The sequence below is a fragment of the Sminthopsis crassicaudata genome, chromosome 3, assembly GCF_048593235.1.
Source record: "Sminthopsis crassicaudata isolate SCR6 chromosome 3, ASM4859323v1, whole genome shotgun sequence".
Lineage (NCBI taxonomy): Eukaryota > Metazoa > Chordata > Mammalia > Dasyuromorphia > Dasyuridae > Sminthopsis > Sminthopsis crassicaudata.
In genome coordinates, this window is record NC_133619.1 from 601,846,496 (window position 1) to 601,866,552 (window position 20,057).

The 20,057-nt window shown below is 42.8% G+C and overlaps 1 protein-coding gene across 1 annotated transcript in view; it reads right to left on the reverse strand.

Moving 5' to 3' along the window:
• The window catches only part of OPRD1 (opioid receptor delta 1), a 47,856-nt gene extending 28,398 nt beyond the window's left edge, over positions 1–19,458 (reverse strand). The window contains exon 1 of the mRNA XM_074297623.1: positions 19,229–19,458. Coding sequence (XP_074153724.1) covers positions 19,229–19,440 — 212 coding nt within the window. The 5' untranslated portion in view covers positions 19,441–19,458. The remainder of the gene's footprint in view (positions 1–19,228) is intronic.
• Between the last annotated feature and the right edge of the window lie 599 nt (positions 19,459–20,057).

A 20,057-nucleotide genomic window follows, 5' to 3' on the forward strand; every position in this document is an offset into this window, starting at 1 on the left:
CATCTCCCCTTGCATTCACCTTAGAGCTTATGTTCTATACTCCCTGGAAAACTAACGGATGGGGGTGACTGTAAGGAAATCTGTCCAATTTGGAAATAGAAGCCCAAGGTTTTCATGGCCTTCCCCTAACCCTATGACTCTAAGTGTTAAAGGGATTAAACTAAATGAGCTCTCAGCCTTTTTCTGTTTCTGATGGTCTAGTTAGAAACACAGAAGAACCTGAGACTCCTCATTTACAAAAGCCTCTTAGATTTCTCCTCCAGATCCTTGTCAGGCAGCCCCTCCCCACCCAATGGGAGGCTCCTCTGCAAAACTGCTGTCTCTGCTGCTGCCGTCCATATGGAACCTTCTCTATTTAAAGGCAAAAAGAGCGGGTCCTCTCTCTGTTGGCCCAACAATCCTAGCTTGGCATTGGGAATACCAAGCTGCATCCTTCTGCCTCTGTTCCCTTTCCAGCGGCAGGGGGCCAGAAGCTAATGAGCTGGGCCAGGGTTTGGCAAAGTGAGTTAATGGAAAGCAATTCATTACTCTAAAGTCCACTGGTTACTATAGAAGAGGATAAGAACCAGAGCAGGATAATGTGGTAGGAAGAAAGCTGAGGGTGGAATCAGAGAATGCATTCAAATCCCAGCACTGCCATTTCCTATCAGTGTGATCTTAGGCAAATCATCCCTCTGGCCCTCAGTTTCCAAATCTATAAAATGGGAAGGTTGAAGGAAATGTTCTATGAGGTCTAAAGTTACCATCCCATGAATCTGAAATTTAGGCATAGCTAAACAGAAGAAACTGTGGGTAGAAGAAGAGAGTTTCTCAGAGAAAAATCTTCTTTTCTTCAGAACAATGGAAGTGCACATGTTTCTTGCTATAATAAATTATCCCTTAATAGTTTGCATTGTTCCAAACAGTGCAAAATCAATGCACTTCATGATTCCACATTATACAACTCCACAATCTTGTATATGTCTCCCAATTTCTCCTTCTTTAATCTTATCAAAAGCATCTATGCTCCACTGCCTCTAGGACCATGTTCTGGCACTGGGGTCTGGTATTGCACATGCTCCACCACCAAGCCCTAATTGATCTGTCCAGTCTGACCTGCTATTCCCCAAAATAAGCCTTCCTCTTCAACCAAGTGGGCATATGGATTTCTATTAACATATTCCCAAGACTGAGAATCAAGACTTCAGTTACTGCTTCAAGAAATGAAGGGTGTTGGCTGGATGGTCACAGAGGGCCCTCCTAGCTCTGATCTCCAATGTTCTAAGGGCCCTCCCAGCTCTGATCTCCAATGTTCTAAGGGCCCTCCCAGCTCTGAATCCTGGATTCTAAGGGCCCTCCCAGCTCTGATATTGGGTTCTAAGGACCCTCCCAACTCTGACATTCTAGAATGAATCTGTTTAATAAAACACCAATTCTCCCTAAGCAGCTCCATATCTCTGTCAAGTTTTTTAAAAAGGGCAATGCTTTCTGTGTCAATTGTAGAGAGCTGGAACTCTGGAGAAGTACCCTTGAAACAAGGTGTTAACTCAGTGGAATTGATGAGATGATGTTTCTCTAGTTCACATGTATACTTAATATGGTGATGTAATGGTTCTCCAAGTTCACACACATTCAGTATGCTGTAATGATGTAATTACAATAAGGTGTATAAGGGCTAAGAAGAACTGGAAGATTCTATCTTTGATCAGCCTCATGGTGGCTCTCCTGCCTCCTGCACTAAGATCAAGACTGGGCCAGAATAAAGAATCTAGACTCTATTCCTGACCATTCTCATTGTGTCTATCCTGCTGAGATCAAAGCCCATCCGGAAGATCTCTAGAAAGTTAGCCCGGACATTACATGTCCTCCCTTCCAATTCTGTGAATCCCAAAGATATACATGGCAGAATCAAAGAAAGATTATTAAAAACAAAATGACCAAAATCAGTGCTCTCCTAAAAGAAAGCATAACCAGGGACTGAACCAGCAGAGTACATGCCAGGGACCACCTGGGTAATTTGGATAATGACCAAAGAAAAGTAAAGGATTACTCAATACCCTTACTTTCCATATCTGGAGAAGTGATGTCTCTATATTCTGACCTCCAGATGCATGTTGGGCTCAGAGAACATTCAGAAAACTGGGCATGGGGGTGTCTTGCTATTTTCTCTGGATGCCAAAATTAGCCTACCTGACACCCTCCCCCACCCAACTCCCAGCAGAGGGAAATGGGAATCTGTGTGCACTTCTCCATCATAAACCCAGCTTCCGCTCTGGATGATAAACAAAAATCACTGGATATATAACATTTCCTAGCACCGAGGAATCAAGAGAATGTGTTTATGGTAACCAGGGAAAACCTATCATCTATTTCCAATAGGGAAATCTGGTCTGCTTAGGAGAGGAAGCAGACGTTCCTTGGAATTGAAATGACTTGGTTAAAATTTTCCCCTTGAGGCTGGATCTATCCTCATCGTGCTCAAGTTTGAATTTCAGGCTTCAGTTGGTCTGACATCCATCAGTCAATCAAGATGCACAAGCTTTCTCTCCCACCCATCCCATCTTCCCCTCACCCACACTCCCAAACACCTTGCTTCAGACCCTCCTCCGCTCTCAGCTGGAGAACCATTCCCTCCTGGCTTCCAATCCATCCTCCAAATTGCTGTCAAGAGAATTTTCCCAAAGCGCACGTCCGACCATATTATTTTCTTGATCAAAAACCTGATACAAGGGAAGGAACACCAGTTCTAGAATGAGAAGGCTTTAGTTCAAATCTAACTCAAGCGCTTAAAGCCCTTACTCTTTCAAGGCTTCAGCTTCCCCATTTGTAAAATAGGGAGTGGAGCAGGGGAGACCCCAGCTGTAAATCTACAATCCCTATTACCTCTTGGACAGACTATGAACACTTACCTACCTCAGCCTGGCACTGAAAGCTCCACAGTGACTCCCATCCATCTTTCCAGCCTTCTTCACGAAATATAATCTATATTGCATCCAAACTGGACTACTAGTTTTTTCTATCTAAATTCAGCATACAGCTGGAGTCGGGAGGACCTGAGTACAAATTTGACCTCAGATACTTACTAGTTGTGTGACCCTGGATAAGTCACCTTCACCTGTTTACTTCAGTTTTCTCATCTGTAAAATGAGCTGGAGAAAGAAATGGCAAATTACTCCAGCATCTTTGCCAAGAAAACCCCAAAAGGGTCACAGAAATAGACTAAAATGAAGAAGCAATAAAAATCTCTTCATGCAGTCCCCTGCCTCCATCCATTCACTCAAGTTATCCCCCAAATCCGGGAAAGCATTACCTCTGCAGCCTCACAGAATCCTTCTGAACACAAGGGAAACATTTAATAAATAGTCATTAAAGTGAAATTGAATCAAGTTGCTAGGCCTGAAGCAGGTGTGCATGTATTGTACCACAATAGTAAAAACTCCCTAAACCTCTACAAGCCTATTGATTGTACCCTAAAGGAGGGACTTTTCCAGGACACTGAGGAGTGAAGAGACCGAATCCCAGACTCAATTTGATTCAATTAATATTTATTAAGTACCTATTCTGTGCCAGGTACTTATTAGCTACAGGAACTACAAAGGCAAATAAATTATTTCAGTTGGTGCTCAATAAATATTTGTTGATCAGTTGATGACCATGATCCCTATCCTAAGGGAACTCACATTCTACACCTTTAGACTGAAGAGGAGACTTGGAATACAATTACCCTCTAACAAATAAATCTGAACACACTCACAGAACTGATTTTGGTGGGGGAGGCTTTTTCTTGTTTAGTCTTATCTGATTCTTCATGACCCCAATGATTTAAGGCATGGTCCTTAAAGAAATCTAACAACAACAAGAAGATTGGTAAAGATGCTGGAGCACACCTGGAGTGGTGTGCCATTTCCTTTTCCAATTCATTTTATAGATGAGGAAACAGGGTGGACAGATTTGCCTAGGGTCCCACAGATAATAAGTGTCTGAGAGCAGATTTGAACTCAGGTCTTTTTGATTCCTGACTCTATTTCTGACCACCCAGCTGCTCTCTGAGGATTGGAAGAAACAGGAGAGGACTTTCTTCATCTCCCATTTGCTGATCTTCAAGGAGAGACTGGACAGCTCTTTGTTGAAGATGGTAGACTTGGGATTCTCTTCATGAATGTGTCAGCTAGATTGTTGCTGAAGTAACCTCCAATTTTAAAAATCAGTCTGCTTTCCTCCAATTTTTTAAATAGTCAAAGGAATGGGGCAGCTAGGTGGCGCAGTGGATAGAGCACCAGCCTTGAATTTAGGAGGACCCAAGTTCAAATCTGGTCTCACACACTTAACACTTCCTAGCTGTGTGACCCTGGGCAAGTCACTTAACCCCAGCCTAAAAATAAAAAAATAAATAGTCAAGGGATATAAACTGGCACTTTCCAGAGGGGGAAAAAGCCAAGCTACCTATTGCCATATAGAAAAATGCTTTAAATCACTAATAATTAGAGAAATGCAAAGAAAAACAACTCTGAAGTTTCACTTCAAGTTGGCAAAGTTGACAAAAACAAAAAATGACAAATGCTGGCAGGACTGTAGGAAAACTGGTACATTAATGTGCTATTGGCAGAGCTATGAATAAGCCCAACCACTATGGAAATCATTGCAACTGTGCACCAATTGTTATTAAACTGTGCATACTTTTGACCCAGTGGTATCAACATTACATTTATATCCCAAAGACATAAAAGAAGAAAAAGACTCATATGTGCAGAAATATTTATAGCAGCTCTTTTTGCAGTAGCAAAGAATTGGATCTATCTTCATTGGGCTCAAGTTTGAATTTCAAGCTTCAGTTGTTCTGACATCCAATCAATCAATTAAACTTTGGGTGCCCATTAATTGGGGAATGGCTCACATGTTATCACACCTAAAAGTGATGGAGTACCATTGTGCTCCAAAAAATGGAGAAAGGAGTTGTTTCAGAGAAATTTGTCAAGCTTTATATGAGCTGATGCAGAGAAAAGTGAACTTGGATCAATGAGAAAACTAATCATTATTCCAGAAGACTGGAAACATGAAACATGCTACTTCTTTTCTCAGAGAGGTGATTGAGTGCAAATTGATAGGTTTTTTGATAGTCAATGGGAGAGTGTTTTGTTTGATTATGCATATGTATATGCATATGCAAGAGCTCTGCTGTTCTTTCTTTCTAAATTGGGGAAGGAAGGGAGAAGGAGAATTGAAATGGAATTGAAAAAATTGGAAAAAAATTAATTTAAAATAAATATACTCAAAGGGGAGAAGTCTATCTCCATTTATTGTGTGATCCAGATCAACTTAACCTCACTGAGCCTCAGTTTTCTGGTCTGCAAAATGAAGGGGCTGGACTCTCAGGTCACCTCTAGATCTCAACCTACAAGTCCATGACCTTCCCCATAGAATCAGAGTTGGTTACCTTTGTTGTTTTTACTATTCAGTCATTTCAGTCATATCTGACTCTTTGTGACCACTTTGGGGATTTTCTTGGCAGACATACTGGAGTGGTTTGCCATTTCTTTCTCCAGTTCATTTTACAGATGGGTAAACTGAGGCAAACAGGGCTAAGTGACTTGCCCAAGGTGACAAAACTAGTTAGTGTCTAAGGCTAGATTTTCAGGTCTTCCTGACTCCAGACCCAGCATTTTATCCATTGTGCCACTTACAATGAACTATATCTGTTATCGCAAGAACCACTTTCGGCCTGATGTACTCCAGAGAAGGTGCACCAATTGACCCAAGTAGGAGACATGCTTATTCATCACATTTCCGGGCTTCAGTGCAAACTGCATGGGCCCAGAGCTCCAGAAGAAGCAGAAAGACCTCGTTTTCTTTTAAATGTCCTTACTTACTGCTAGGGGTTCAGGGCATAGATTCAGAGGGGAAAGGGAGCTATCCAAGTGTAGGGAAGTGAGCCACAAGACCCCAGGGGCAGAGCAATGGGCCATGCCCCCTGGATTTCTTTTGAGAGGCCTTGATTTTCACCCACAGTAGCTTGGGGAGGAGATAGAATGGACTCCCTCTGCCCTCCCCTTCTCTTTTCCATTGCTGCAGCTCTCCTAGTTGCCCTTTGGGGCCCAGGAGGCAAGTGAGGAAAGCCTTGATCTAGCCAGGTAGCTAGCCATGGCAGATTTAACTACTCCCTACCCTGGTCCCTGAAGGCTCTTAAGATTGAAACAGCATGGGGCAAAATTAATAATAATCATCCTAACCATTCCACCTCTGACACATATTGGTTATGTGACCTTGAACCAGTTATTTAATCTTGCAGGACCCCAGAGAGCTCACAAAGACCATAAATTGCAGAAATAGCAGTTTATTATTAGTAATAGAGACCATTATTAGTAGAGAAAGTTACTCACCAGGAGTTCCTCATGGTGATAAAAATCATAGGTCTAGTTTAAAAAAAAAAAAAAAAAAAAAAAAAAAAAGCTAAATAACACCTAAATCCTGGGTCTGATAATATACATGTAAGTGTATGACCTAGTTGTTTAATTTCCCTAGACCTAAGTTTCCTCCCTCACTTCTCTAAATCAATGGATTTTATATAATGCTTTAAGGTCAGCAAAATGCTTGACATCCATTTGCTCATTTCACAACAGCCCTGTGAGGAAGGAGCCTGAGGGCCAGAGAGGTTGTAGATATATAGCAAGGCTCCAAAGTGGGATTCAGACTCAGGCCCCCCATAGAGAGCCTGTAGGGCAGAAAAAAGCCATATTTGGAGTCAGAAAAACTGGATTGAGATACTGGATCAATCATTCATTTTCTGCCATTATAAGCTTAACTAAGTCACATTCTCTGACCCTCAGTTTCCTCATCTGTAAAGGGAAAAAGTTAGATTTAATAACCTCTAAGGCTTCTTCCTCAATGAACCTGCTAAATGAGTAATCAGCTCATGCAGTGTCAGGAGTCCTGTACCTCTTCTGGTCTAGTTCCTTCTGGGCTGAGAGCCAGACATTGCCAACTGCTTATGAGATTTTAAGTTTGATATTGGAAAATTTTCTTAACAATTGGAAATGTCCAAAAGTAGAGGGGACTTCCAATTTGGGTAAAATCACCTAATCTGCTGAGGCCTCAGTTTCTCCATCTGTAAAATGAGAAAAGTGGACAAGAAGAGTTTTATGGTCCTGTTCTTCTAAACCAGGAGTGTTCAGAACCTCTCCAATGGAAGGGAGATCTAATAAGGAATGCTTCTGCTGTCTTCCTGAAGCAAGACTGGTACTTTCACTGCTGTGTTGCTAGAGAGAGTTGACAAGTAGACATAGCTTTCATCCAAGTAACTAGGTGGCTCAGTGGATAGTGTTGGGCCTGGAGTCAGGAAAACTCTTCTTGTAGTCAAATCTGATCTCAGATACTTACTAGCCAGATGATCCTGAACAAGTCACTTTATCCTGTTTACTTTTTTTCTCATCTATAAAATGAGCTGAAGGTGTAGCTAGATGGTGCAGTAGATAGAGCATCGACCCTGAAATCAGGAGGACTTGTTCAAATCCAGGCTCTGATGCATAAACAGTTACTAGTTGTGTGACCCTGGGCAAGTCACTTAACTCCCCCCCCCAAAAAAAATGAACAAAATAACCTGAAGAAGGAAATGGCAAAATCATTCCAGGATCTTTGTCAAGAAAACCCCAAATGGGGTCAAGAAGAATGAGACACGACTAAAATAGCTAGATGACCACAAAAATTACCTAGGTATACATGCTTGGAAAATGCACAAACATGTGCATTATTTTGGCACATCAGCACCTCCAGAGGTTGGTCAGTCCCATCCAGGGATAGGACCTAGTGCTCTGTTGAACCTTCTCCCCTTTGTCTTTCAGTCTACTCTTAGAACACTTCTGGTCCTCTTCTCCTACCTCCCCCCCACACACACACATACACAGCCCTTCTTGGCCAGAGACAAGTCTCCACTGATTTCTGCAGCTGTGTTAGCTAGTTCAACCAGAAGTTCAAACAGAGCATCCCTTCCCATCAAGCAGAGGCAGAATTGCTCCAGCCATCTGCATGGTGAATGGCTTGTTTAACCCAGCCTTTCTTCTCTCAGTAACTATTCTCTCTCTTCCTGTGTCCGTTCTGATTTCCTTGGGAGCCAATTTGATTTTGAGGCCCCAGTCCTCAGCAGTAATGAAATCATACTTTGTGCTTGCACAATTCCTTCCTCCCGAGGTGCGGCTGGCTGGAGCTTCACAATATCCTCTGGATGAACAGATGGGTCTGTGGGCTGACACATATTGTTCAAGACTGGACAACAGATAAACTAAATCATGGCCAGCAGTAGGCTAGCCAATCAGGGGTGAGGGAAGAGCAGGAGTAGAACCTGTCAATAGGGAGGAAGACAGATGAATTCTTGTGCATTCACAGACCTTTCTCTTGGCCAAGGTTGCCCTACATTTCTCAGGTCCCTTTAAAGCATCAGAGAATTGGCTCTTGGGTCAGGGGAACCCATGATTGAGTCATGTTTCTGTGGCTCACTCCCAGTAAGACCCTGGGCAAGACATTTAACTTCTGTTGCTCATCAGTTTGATTATCTGTAAAATGTAAAATAATAGTACCTACCTTACAAAGTTAGTATGAGAATCAAGTGAGATAATAATTATAAAATATAAGGGCAGCTAGGTGGCTCAGTGGATAGAGCACCAGCCCTGAAATCAGAAGGATCTGAGTTCAAATCTGGTATCACACACTTAATACTGCCTAGCTGTGTGACCCTGGGCAAGTCACTTCACTCCAATTGTCTCAGAAAAAATAAATTATAAAATATGTGTTAGTTATTACTATTAATTTCTTTTGTTTAAGTCTTCCCAACTGTAAAATGAAAGTATTAGATTAGGTGACCTCTAAATACATGATCCTAGAACTCAGGCACAGAAGGGCCTCAAGACATCACTTGGTCTATTCCTGCTTTCCAATTGAATGCTATGTAGATAGAGTTGGATTTAGGATAAGGAAGATCGGGATTCAAATCCCATCAGCTGTATGAGCCTGGGTAAGTCACATAATTGCTCTAAAATTCAGTTTACTCATCTACAAAACAGGAATAAGAATAGCACTTTCCTCCCAGGGTTGTTATGCAATTAAAAAATTTAAACTATTGTTATTATGGATGCAACTAAGTGGTGCCATAATGGATAGAGTGCTGGACCTGGAGTAAAGAAGGCTCATCTTCTTGAGTTCAAATCTGGCCTCAGACACTTATGAGTTGGGTGACCTTTGGCAAGTCATTCACTCTATTTGCCTCAGTTTCCTCATCTGTAAAATGATCTGGTAAAGAAAATGGAAAAGTACTCTAGCATCTTTGCCAAGGAAACCTCAAATGGGGTCACACAGTGTCCAATAACTGAAAAACAACTGAACAACAACATTGTTATTTTTTAAAGCATTCTGTACACCTTAAAGTACCATAGAAACAAGAGTTCTCATTACTGGGCCATGGTGTCCCCATTTTGTAGCCAGAAAGGTTAGGGAAACTATCCAAGATCATAGAGCTTCATTTCCATTCCTAACACCCCCTCCTTATTCAGCTCCTCACCACCTCATGCTTGGACTATAGCAATAACCAAAGTCCCTTCTTCCAATGTCTTGACTTTCTAAACCATCCTTTACACTAGCATTGTCAAACTCAAATAGGAATAAGGGCTTCAAAAAGGCATCAAAAAGGAATAAGGAATAATTCATTCATAAGGATTCCTGTGGTCCACAACTGATTTCATTTTAAAATGTAATATCATCTATTTTGTATTTATTTTTATTCATTATTAATTATTTTCCAGTTATGTTTTAATCTGGTTTTAGCCACACTTGGGGATCTTGTGGGCCACTTGGTGTGTGTTTGACACCTTTGCTTTACATCGCTGACTCTGCCAAAGTAATCCCTCTCCTCAAAAAAACTTCAAGACTACTTTACTGCCCATTACTGCCCAAACTTTAAAGTTTAGAGTGGCATTCAAGGCCCTTCCTATCAACTTCTTCAGCTTTAGCTTTCCCTACCTTCCCACAAGAATTCTTTTATTGTTCCCTGAATAAACCATAATATTGTCCCCATAAATAAATACTCTTTGAGCCAATAACTCTATTCAGACTGTCTGGCTTTCCTCTTGTCTGACAAAAGCTTAAGATTCAGGGAGGAGTGGGTGGAGAACAGTGGAAAGGAGAAGAGGAGGAGAAGAGGGAGAGGAAAGAGGAGTGCAATTCACCAGTATATTAGAGAGATGAAAGGCACCTTCCAGGCCATGTACTCCAATCCCCTTCATTTTATAGATAAGGAATTGGAACCTGGAGAGGATGCGGCTTCTTACAAGTAGTAGGCAGCAGAGCTGGCATCTGGGCCCACCCCAAAGCCAGTTTACTTCACTATACCTATTTCCCTACTCCTACTTAGTACATTAATTCCATCACATCTCTCTATTCAAACATTAACAAGAATAAGCTCCTTCTATTTAAAAAATCTCCTTTCCCAGAGGGAGATGTATATGAATAGGGTCTAAAGGGAGGGATTCTCCCTTAGTGTGAAGCATGGACTTTGGGTCAGCAAACCGGATGATGTTGGAGCCTCATTCTCAGGATGAGAGCTTTCTCATCCTCTCTCAGCAGAGAAATCAGTGCAGCTCCAGCTCCAGAGGGAATTGACCTGTTCATGTGGCAATGTCAAGAGCAGAAAGAGCTCTCTGCATGCCAGCATGTTAGGGACATAAGGGGATGGTCAGTGAGGATGGTGCTGGAATGTCTGACTTCCTGAATGTCTGCTAAAGAGGCTGGGAAAAGGAGAGAAATATGGGCTTTGTGATTGGTAGAGGACAGAAGATGGGGGTGGGGTGAGCTGAAGAGGAGAGACACACCGACTAAGGGAGAGAAAGAAGCAGAAGGAATTAGGGAGAGACATAGATAGGAAGAAACAAAGAGACCCAGGAAGACAGAAAAACATTGGGAGGGAGAAGAAAGAAAAAGAGGAAGGGGAAGAGCACAAAGTAGAAAATTTATAGAACACAAAGAAGAAAATTTAGGAGAGGAGAAAAATGGAGAGAGATCAAAGGAAACATAGAAAAAGACAAAGGAGGCAGAGAAAGGGGGAGAGATGGAATGGGGGAGAGACTTACAAAAAGATAGATATAGAGATTGAGGGGGATAAGGGAAAAGCAGAGACACAGACAGATGCAGAGAAACCAAAAGAGACAGAAGCAATTCCTGATGTGAGGATCCAATCAACCCCAGGGTTAAACTTCCTTACAAGATAAATCCAGCAGACTTCAAATTCTGGGGAAACCCAACTCTATGGACAGAGGAGCTCTCCAAGGTGATGGCAACCTTCGAAGTCAGAAGCCAGCTTAAAGGCTTTGGATGACTGATGCTCTGTACTGACCAGCCTCCCTCAGCCCTTTACTAGCTCACCTTTCAGAAGAAATTGAGGTTATTTCTCCTCAGCCGGCACTAGTGAATGAGCTTCACAAATTGCTCCTGTCCGAGAAACCCCTATAAGTCTTGGAGAAAGACTTTAAGAGGGCCACGGGAGAGGCAGCTTTAGCATAAGGAAGAGAGAGCCAGAGAATCCAAAAGGTCTTGGTTCATATATTGCCTCTGAAACATAAATGGTTATGTGACACTGGGTGAACCACTGAACCTTTCATATCTCAGATGCTGGTATTAATCTGGAATGGGTAGAATTCCTTATACCAGTTAAGTTAAGAGAGAGACAGAGACAGACAGAGAGACAGAAATAAAGGAAGAGAGACAGAGAGAAAGTGAAGAAGGGAGGGAAGGAGGAAGAGAGGAGAGAGAGAGAAAGAGAGAAGGACGGAGGAAGAGAGGAGAGAGACAGAGAGACAGAGACAGACAGAGAGAGAAGAAGAGAGACAGAGAGAAGAAGAGAGACAGAGAGAGAGCGAAGAAGGGAGGGAAGGAAGAAGAAAGGAGAGAGAGAGAGAAGGGAGGAAGAGAAGAGAGAGAAAGAAAGAGGCATAGATAGATAGACAGAGACAGAAATAGAGAGAGTCAGAGAGATTCCATTTTTAGAATGGTTCTTTGTCAGACTCTCCCCTTTGAAGACAATCATTTAGCATAAAAGCCCCAACTGAGGGCAGTGGGGGGGAAATGAGGGGAAAGAGAGGGGAAAATGAAGAATTGAACATAGAGAACAGTTAGTCTGTTAGTTATGGACAACTTTTTTATTAAAAACCAAATGCTCCTTAACCCTTTGGTGACTTTCCAAGCTTTCTGGCTATTTTTTTCCATTTATGCAACTTAACAAAGAGTAGTTGAGAACTAAAGTCAATTTATTCTGCCCTTGTATCTCTCCCAAATCTTCATATGCAATTCATACTAAGTCCCTTCCAGACTTAGATCTGAAAAGAACCTTTCAGGCCACACTATTTAGTTCACACATCCACACATCTAGTCCATCCTATCATTTGACAAATGTGGAAACTGAGAAAATGGTATGCTAGAGGAAAGGGAGAATTATTTGCCAACACAGCTTTCAAGAAGTTCCATGTACTTCCCATAAGTTAGGTTCTATACTCTTCCTTAAACTTAAGACTCACAGAATGTTAGACCTAGAAAGGATGTTGGATATAATGTAATCCATATTATGTAATCCAATTCTCTGAGATGGAAGACCAGGTTAAGTGACTTGCCTAAAGTCACACAACTAATAAGTGAGAGGGTTGGTCTTCTGATTCTGTGTGTCTCTTCACACCACCAGTTCTTAGAACCTCAGGACAGGTGACTCCAGGTGCAATACAGACCTCTGTTTTTGTGTCCTCATGGCCAGATTATCTCTGGGACATTAAATAGGTTGCCTCAGATGCTCTGGGTCTCCATAAATCAGTGCCTCAGTGAGTATGTCTATGAATATATGCATGTGCATTTTGAGAAACCAGGTTTCTAGCTCCTATTATATGGTTTGTCCATTTGTTCATTGATACTTTGTCTACCCACTATAAGTCACCTGGATAGGACCATCCAGAGCAAACATTGATAACCTGGGATCTATAAACTTGTTTTTAAAAATATATACATATATAGCTACTTCATTATAATTGATTTCCAATAGAATCTTGTGGGTTTTTGCATTTTAAAACATTCAAAGAAGGGATCCAGAGGCATCACCAGTTTGCCAAAAAGATCCATAACACCCCTCCCCAAAGAAGATAACTTCTGATCTAGAGATATCTGCTAGTTGCTCTGGCCTCAAACTTCTCAGAAAGACTGGTGAGACCCCCCCTATGCACCAAATTGGGGGGTTGAATGATAGTAATAATTATGAAGATCAATCAAAGGCAGTTTGAGGGGCAACTGAAGTGACATTGCTAAGTTAAAAGGAGAGAGAAATGACGGCCTGAAGATCAGTTATGACAAAACTCACTAAAAGCTCCGTTGTCCTCCTTTATTGAGTAGGAAAGCTGGTCTGGATAGAGCATTCAACAATCTACAGGTTTCTGAAGAATCAATGCTGACCCCCAGTTTTCAGTTGTAATTGTAGAGAGGTAATTCTCTAACTTGTGAAGCAGGCTGGTATAAATGGGAAAACAAGAGCGGGTTCTGGGGTAGAGATCTCTGTTTTGAGAGATATACTTTGATCTCCTAAACACTGCTATATCCACCATCTGAGGGAAGGTGACATAATGGATTGAGTCAGAAAAACTTGCATTCTAATCCCATCTGAGAAATTTACTAATTTTGTGACCCTGGGAAAGTCATTTCACTTAAGCTAAAATTTTCTCATTTATAAAAATGATAGCACCACTTACTATCCAATTGTTTTTAGTCTCATTAAATAATTATGTAAAAGACTGCTAACTTAAAAAGCAGGGGTGGGAATCAATTTCAGATAATGTTACTATATATATATACATATATATATATAATTAAAATAAAGCTATGATCATAGAAATTACATTATACTTAAATACTAACTATATATTTTTTTCTATCAGAAATGTCATTACAGAAATCCAAAGTGATCACCAGGGATAGTCACTGTGGGGGAATGAGGGAAGATGAGGGCTTAAATGATGAATGGAGGTGAAGAAAAGGCAGGAAGAGGGAGAGAGATTTAAGACTGGGGAAAATCAGAGATAGGGTGCCCAAATTTCCCCTAGCTCATGTACTGCCTCAGGAAATAGGTGCTCCCCCTCATTCTGACAAGCCTTCCTCCAGTTTTTATTTTTAGAAGGGGGTTAGGGAGAGAGAGGTAATGTGACTGGGTCAGGTTGGATCTGAGCATAGGGATAGAGAGTGAGGAAGAGTCTCTAACCCTGGCTCCTGAGGGGATGGGAGGCATACATGGGTGTCTAGTTGACTCAAACGAGGTCACCCCAATACCTCAGGTAGTTGTGGGAGAATGAATTTCTTCCTTCAGCAAAGTCATAGGGTTTTTCCCATCTCTGGTTCTGGGTGGGTGGGTAGTTGCACCATATTTAAGGAGAATAGGAAAATGTGCTAATTACCAATTACAGCAAAGTCATATTTTACTGCGGAGGTGAGGCTTTAAAGTCAGTTCATTTGAAAATCCCTTAAATTACCCATAAAGTTCAGTGTCTTTAAACAGTTACAGCTATAGAGGGGATTATTCTTTTTATCATTTTTATTGGTAGCTTTTGTATTATATCACCATTTCTAAATACATCCCTTACACACACACACACACACACACACACACACACACACACACACACACACACACAGAGAGAGAGAGAGAGAGAGAGAGAGAGAGAGAGAGAGAGAGAGGAATAAGCCATCCCTTGTAACATCCATGCATACATTAATTAATTAAAGACCAAAAAAGAGGAGAAAAATAACAGTTTAGCAGAACTAATCAACCCAAGCAGTGCTCCACAGCCAGGGTCTCTTTAAATGCAATCAGTAGCAGGGAGCAGAAGGCACTGGGATGGTTGCCATGGAAACAACTGAATGTAAATTTTATTTTTCACAGCACCCAGCTAAGCTACTGGTCCAGAGAGAATCAGGAACTAGAACTTATTTTTCAAATAGAAAAAAAAAAAAAAAAAAAAACATAGAAACAGGTAATAACTTAGCTGACTTGAAAACTGCTGATTGGGGGGAAATAATCTTGGAAGGGTTTTAAATAATAGATAATATTAAAGAATGAGCTAACCTGACAAAATTGTTTCTCCCCTTTACCTAGAGGCAAGAAGTGGTGCATCCTTGACAGAATCCTTCTAGCTAACCAGGAATTCTTTGGAAGGCCAAGGGAAGTCCCTTTCATTAACTTCACCCACCTAAGCATACTTCCAGTAGGTGTGACAAAGATGATGCTTTAGAATCTCATTCAGTGCCAAGGAGACATTCACATTTGGAAAGGAAGAATGGAAAGAACTGAGACCAGCTGAAGAAACAGTATATTCAGGTCTCCCATCTCCACTCAGCCCACTCTGGAGCCAATGCTCATTGACTGAAATGGCAGGTGAAGGGTGAAATTTTTCACATTATTAGTATTTTTCCACTTTCTTTTTGCTTAGTGGTAGTAATTTAATTTATTTAAGTTACATACTGTGGGAACTCCATTGCACAGTGATGCCTCATTGATCAGACTGAAGGACTTAGTCATAAAGAACTTAGTTTCAAATCAAGATTTGATGCTTAATTAGCTATGTGACACTGGGCAAGTCACTCAATCCCTGTGCCTCTCAGATGGACTCTAGGGTTATGGCTTGAAATCTGCATTAGCAGAAAGAGTTCTCTGGTGTTCTGTGAACTATGGCATGATCTGGTTGCCTTTAGGCCTGAAGAGGACCTAGAAATCATCTAGTTCAACCCCCTCATCTTTCAGATAAGGAAACTAAAGTCCAGAAAAATAAGATAATAGTATATTTATTACGATTAATCTGAAACATAATTCTCTTCACAAAGATGACTTACAGAATCATAGATTTTGAGTCGGAATGGCCCTTAGAAGAGAGTCCAAGTTGCTCATTAAACAGATGAGAAAACAGAAACAAATAGAGATTATGTGCTTTGCTCAGGGTCACCCAGCTAGTAAATGTTTCAGGCAGAATTTGAATCCAGGTCTCACTGAGTACAAATCCAGTGACCAATTCATGATACCCTTGTGCTTCTCAAAAAGCACCTTTATGGGACTGGAATTGAATTCAGACCTCTGAAATAGCAAGCAGAATTAAACCACTAAACCATCCTTAGAATATAATTTTTTTTTTTAGTGTTCAATCATTTGGGATGGAAACCTTCAAGGAAGATGGTGGCTCAGGGCATAAAGTGCTGGGCTTGGAGTCAGGAAGATCTGAATTCAAATCCAGCCCCCAAAACTTACTAGCTGCATGATCCTAGGCAATTCACTTAACTCTGTTAGCCTTAATTCACTGGAGAAGGAAATGGAAAGTCATTCTAGTATATTTACCAAGAAAACTATGGACAGTATGGTCCATGGGGTCATAACATGACAGAAAAACAATATGGAAACTCTCTTTAAAACTCTTCTCAAAAAAAAAAGAATAACAACCATAGTTTTTTAATGACTTTGGGTCTTGATTATAAGCATTGTTAAGTATCCATTATTCTAGACTATACTAAAGTGATATTGAGGCATAAGGGAGGATTTCATACTATTGACTACCAACTATTTTGCTTTTTGTGTTGTTGGTACTGATTTTTTAAAAAATAATTTTTCTTTCTTTTCTCTAGCCTCTCAAACTATGAGATGCCTTGTCAAAGTACATGCTTCCAGCATCCTTGCTCCACCCTGAATTTTCTATTCACATAAATTAATTAAGCTCGTCAGAACTGTGTCTAAAATAAGAGGCAATAGGCTTTGAGTTAGGACCTGAAGGAGTCTCCAGTGACTGAAGCACATTATGAATTGCTCTGTTTGTGCAGTCTTTTCCCCTTCCCCCATGCTTCTTCCAGGGAATGTGGACAAATAGATAGACAGAGTGATATAAATGTCCACTACATAAAACAGGCATTATTGCCTTACTATTTGTCAGAGTTCTGCTCAGTAGTGATAAGTCTGTGGGGTGGCAGGGCCAGCTCAAAGTAGTGGGAGAGAGCCCATCATATAAGAGAACAGAGCCTATGGGAAGGGAATGTGAGAGAAGGAAGGGTCTCCCTGCTTACAGGAGTGCACTACCTAAAGGGCAAGGTCAATGGCAGGTCATCAGGAAAAGAACACTTTACAAATCTTCTCAAGCACTGCTCCCCAGAGACAGAACAGTTCTTCCAAGCACAGTTAAAAATGATTTCATCTGCCAGGAACCATGTAATCCCCTCAGGAAGCCACAGAATTCGTGCCGCCTTCACACTCTTAAAACAAGTACTTCTCCCTCTTCCTTCTCTTGACAGGACTGGAGTTAGCTCTGCAGGACCTCTTAGAGAAATTACACTCGGGGTGCCATGACACCCTAGGGAATGACAAATGGAGAGAGAGCTCCTTGCCCTTTCCCAGAAGAATCACAGAAGACTGAATCTTATCCTCAGCAAGAGATAAGAGATGGGAGAAGTGGGGTTTAAACCTTTGTTTGTGGGGTTCTTGGGACACAGGCACAAACCTATCCCAGAAAACCAGACTTCCACAGGTGAAGCAAGTTCACAGAATGAAGAAGAAACCTCAAAGGCTATCCACCCAAGCTGGCATCCTCATCACCAACAATCATCTGATCATTTGGTCCTTCGGAAGACCTCCCATGGAGGAGATGGGACTAGCTCCCAAGACTAGTCCCTTCACTTTGGGGTTGCTTTGGGGTTGTTAGGAAGTTCTTCCTGAAATCAATCCTGACTGGCTATCAGCAATATCTAAATTCCTAATAGTTCTGTATTCTGTGCCAAGCCAAACTAGGCAATGGATTATTTTGGAAGGGATCTAAGAAATCAACTGGGCTGTCATTTTTTATACAGAAGGAAACTGAGAGTCAGTCACCTGCTCAAGGTCACCCAAGTACTCAGATACAAGACTGATAGTCAAACCAATTAAAATCTTCTACCTCCAAATTCAAGGCTCTTTCTAGAGTCTTCCAAGACTTCTTTCTCAAGGGGAAAAAAAACCTAATTTCTTTTCCACATGACATCCTTTCAAATATTTGGAAATAATGTCATGTTCATCCCTCACCTACCCTTTACTGACATCATCTCTTCTTTGGATTAAAAATCTCCAGTTCCTTCAAGTGATCTTTCTCTGGGGTGGTCTCCAATCTCTCCATCAATCTGGTTATTTTTCAATTTATCAGTGTTATATCATTTCCTCTCCCACATTGCATTATGGCCTTCTTCAAAAAATAATAGTCATGGGGCAGCTAGGTGGTGCAGTGGATGGAGCACCAGACCTGAAATCAGGAGGACCCGAGTTCAAATGTGACCTCAGACACTTAACACTTCCTGGCTGTGTGACCCTGGGCAAGTCACTTAATCCCAACTGCCTCAGCAAAAAAAAAAAAAAAAAAAAAAAAAAAAAAAAAAAATATATATATATATATATATATATATATATATATATAAATCCATCCCTGCACCTGGGGGTAGGGAAGACCTCATGTGACGGAGGAAAGAGCAATTACTAAGAATAGTCAGAGACTGTCAGACATTCCCGGTCAAGCGGCACCTGGGAAGGAAAGGAGAGCGTTTATGTCTACACAGGTGGCTTGGAAGCCTAGGTTCCCCAAATGCTAAGGGGCCCTGGTTCACACAAATATTGAGCACCCGAGGTCACTAAGAAAGAGGATAAAGGATACAAGAAGACCCACAGAACATAGGAATGTAGACAAGCAGAACACCTGAGATCACCCATAAGAAGGTCCAAGGAGGCAAGGCTATGGGGAAGGTAGTTCAGTTCGATTCAAGCATGTCCAGAGGTAGAATTGCCTGCACACAGATCGCCCCCCTCGCAAAGGCGGCTAAGTGTGGGCGGGCAAGGCACCTGTAGCCACCTGTCAAATTCCAGAGACCTGCTCTGGCGATGTGGATGGACGCAGAGGAACACCGGGCTCCAGCTAACTGCAGCAGCCCCACAAACAAAGCCCGGCGGCGGTGGCGGCACACAGACTGCTTCTGGCACAGTGGGACTGCCGCTATTCCTCCGCATAGCGCCCAAGTATCCATAAGCACCTGGTACACACACACACACACACACACACACACACACACACACACACACACGCACACGGCTCCTGGGCGCTGTCCATCACAACCCAGAGGCCTCGGGACGCCGGGATGCCTCTCCCTCCACCCCAGTCCTGGCGTCCCCGAACCCCCGGAACCCCAGGTCCGGCCTCACCTTACGATCCCATACATGACCAGCACGTTGCCCAGCAGTCCCACCACACAAACCGCCGAGTAGAGAGCCGTGATAGCCACGGCCAGCGCGATGGACGCGGCGCTGCGGCCGCCCCCGGTCAGCTCCGGCTCCGGCTCCGACGCGTTGGCGCCGGAGCTGTTAGAGAGGAAATGGGGCGCCTGCTCAGCGTCTGCCAGAAGGACGGGTTCCATGGCGGGCAGGGTCCGGCTGGGAGAACTGGGACTGACCGGGACGGGACGGAATGGAACGGGACGGTCGCACCGGGTCTCTCCCTCTCCAGCGGACTTGGGCTGCGGCGGCTGGCTGCTGGCTGAGCGATATCCCCAGGCGGCCCCCGGGGGTTGCCGCGCGGTGCTGCGCGCTTAGCGCGTCCGGGCGCAGTCTCTGGCACTTCCCAGCCCCGCTGTGCGGAGAGAGCAGCTCTGCAGTAGCTCCCCGACGCCCGGGATGCAGCCCCCGGTTCCCGGAGAGCTCGCCCGATTCCGGCCGGCCGCAGCGCCGCTTCCTCGGGCTGCCTCTCCCGCGTGCGCCCCAGCCCGGACTCGCCGCCGCTGCTAGCCCGGGCGCGATTTATTAGAAAACCTGCCGGCTCCTCAGACGTGGTGCACCACGTGGGCAGCTGCCAGGCTGCGGGGGCGGACTTTACATCAGCCTGGCAGACCAGACCCCGGCTCCCAACGGGCCCTGGTGCAGCCTCGAGAGCAACCGGGGGCTGCGTTCGATCTATTGATCATCTCCAAATGTTCACATAGACGTCTTGTTTGTAGCCAGTTGTTTGAACGTTTTCTCGCACTGTATGTAGACTCCT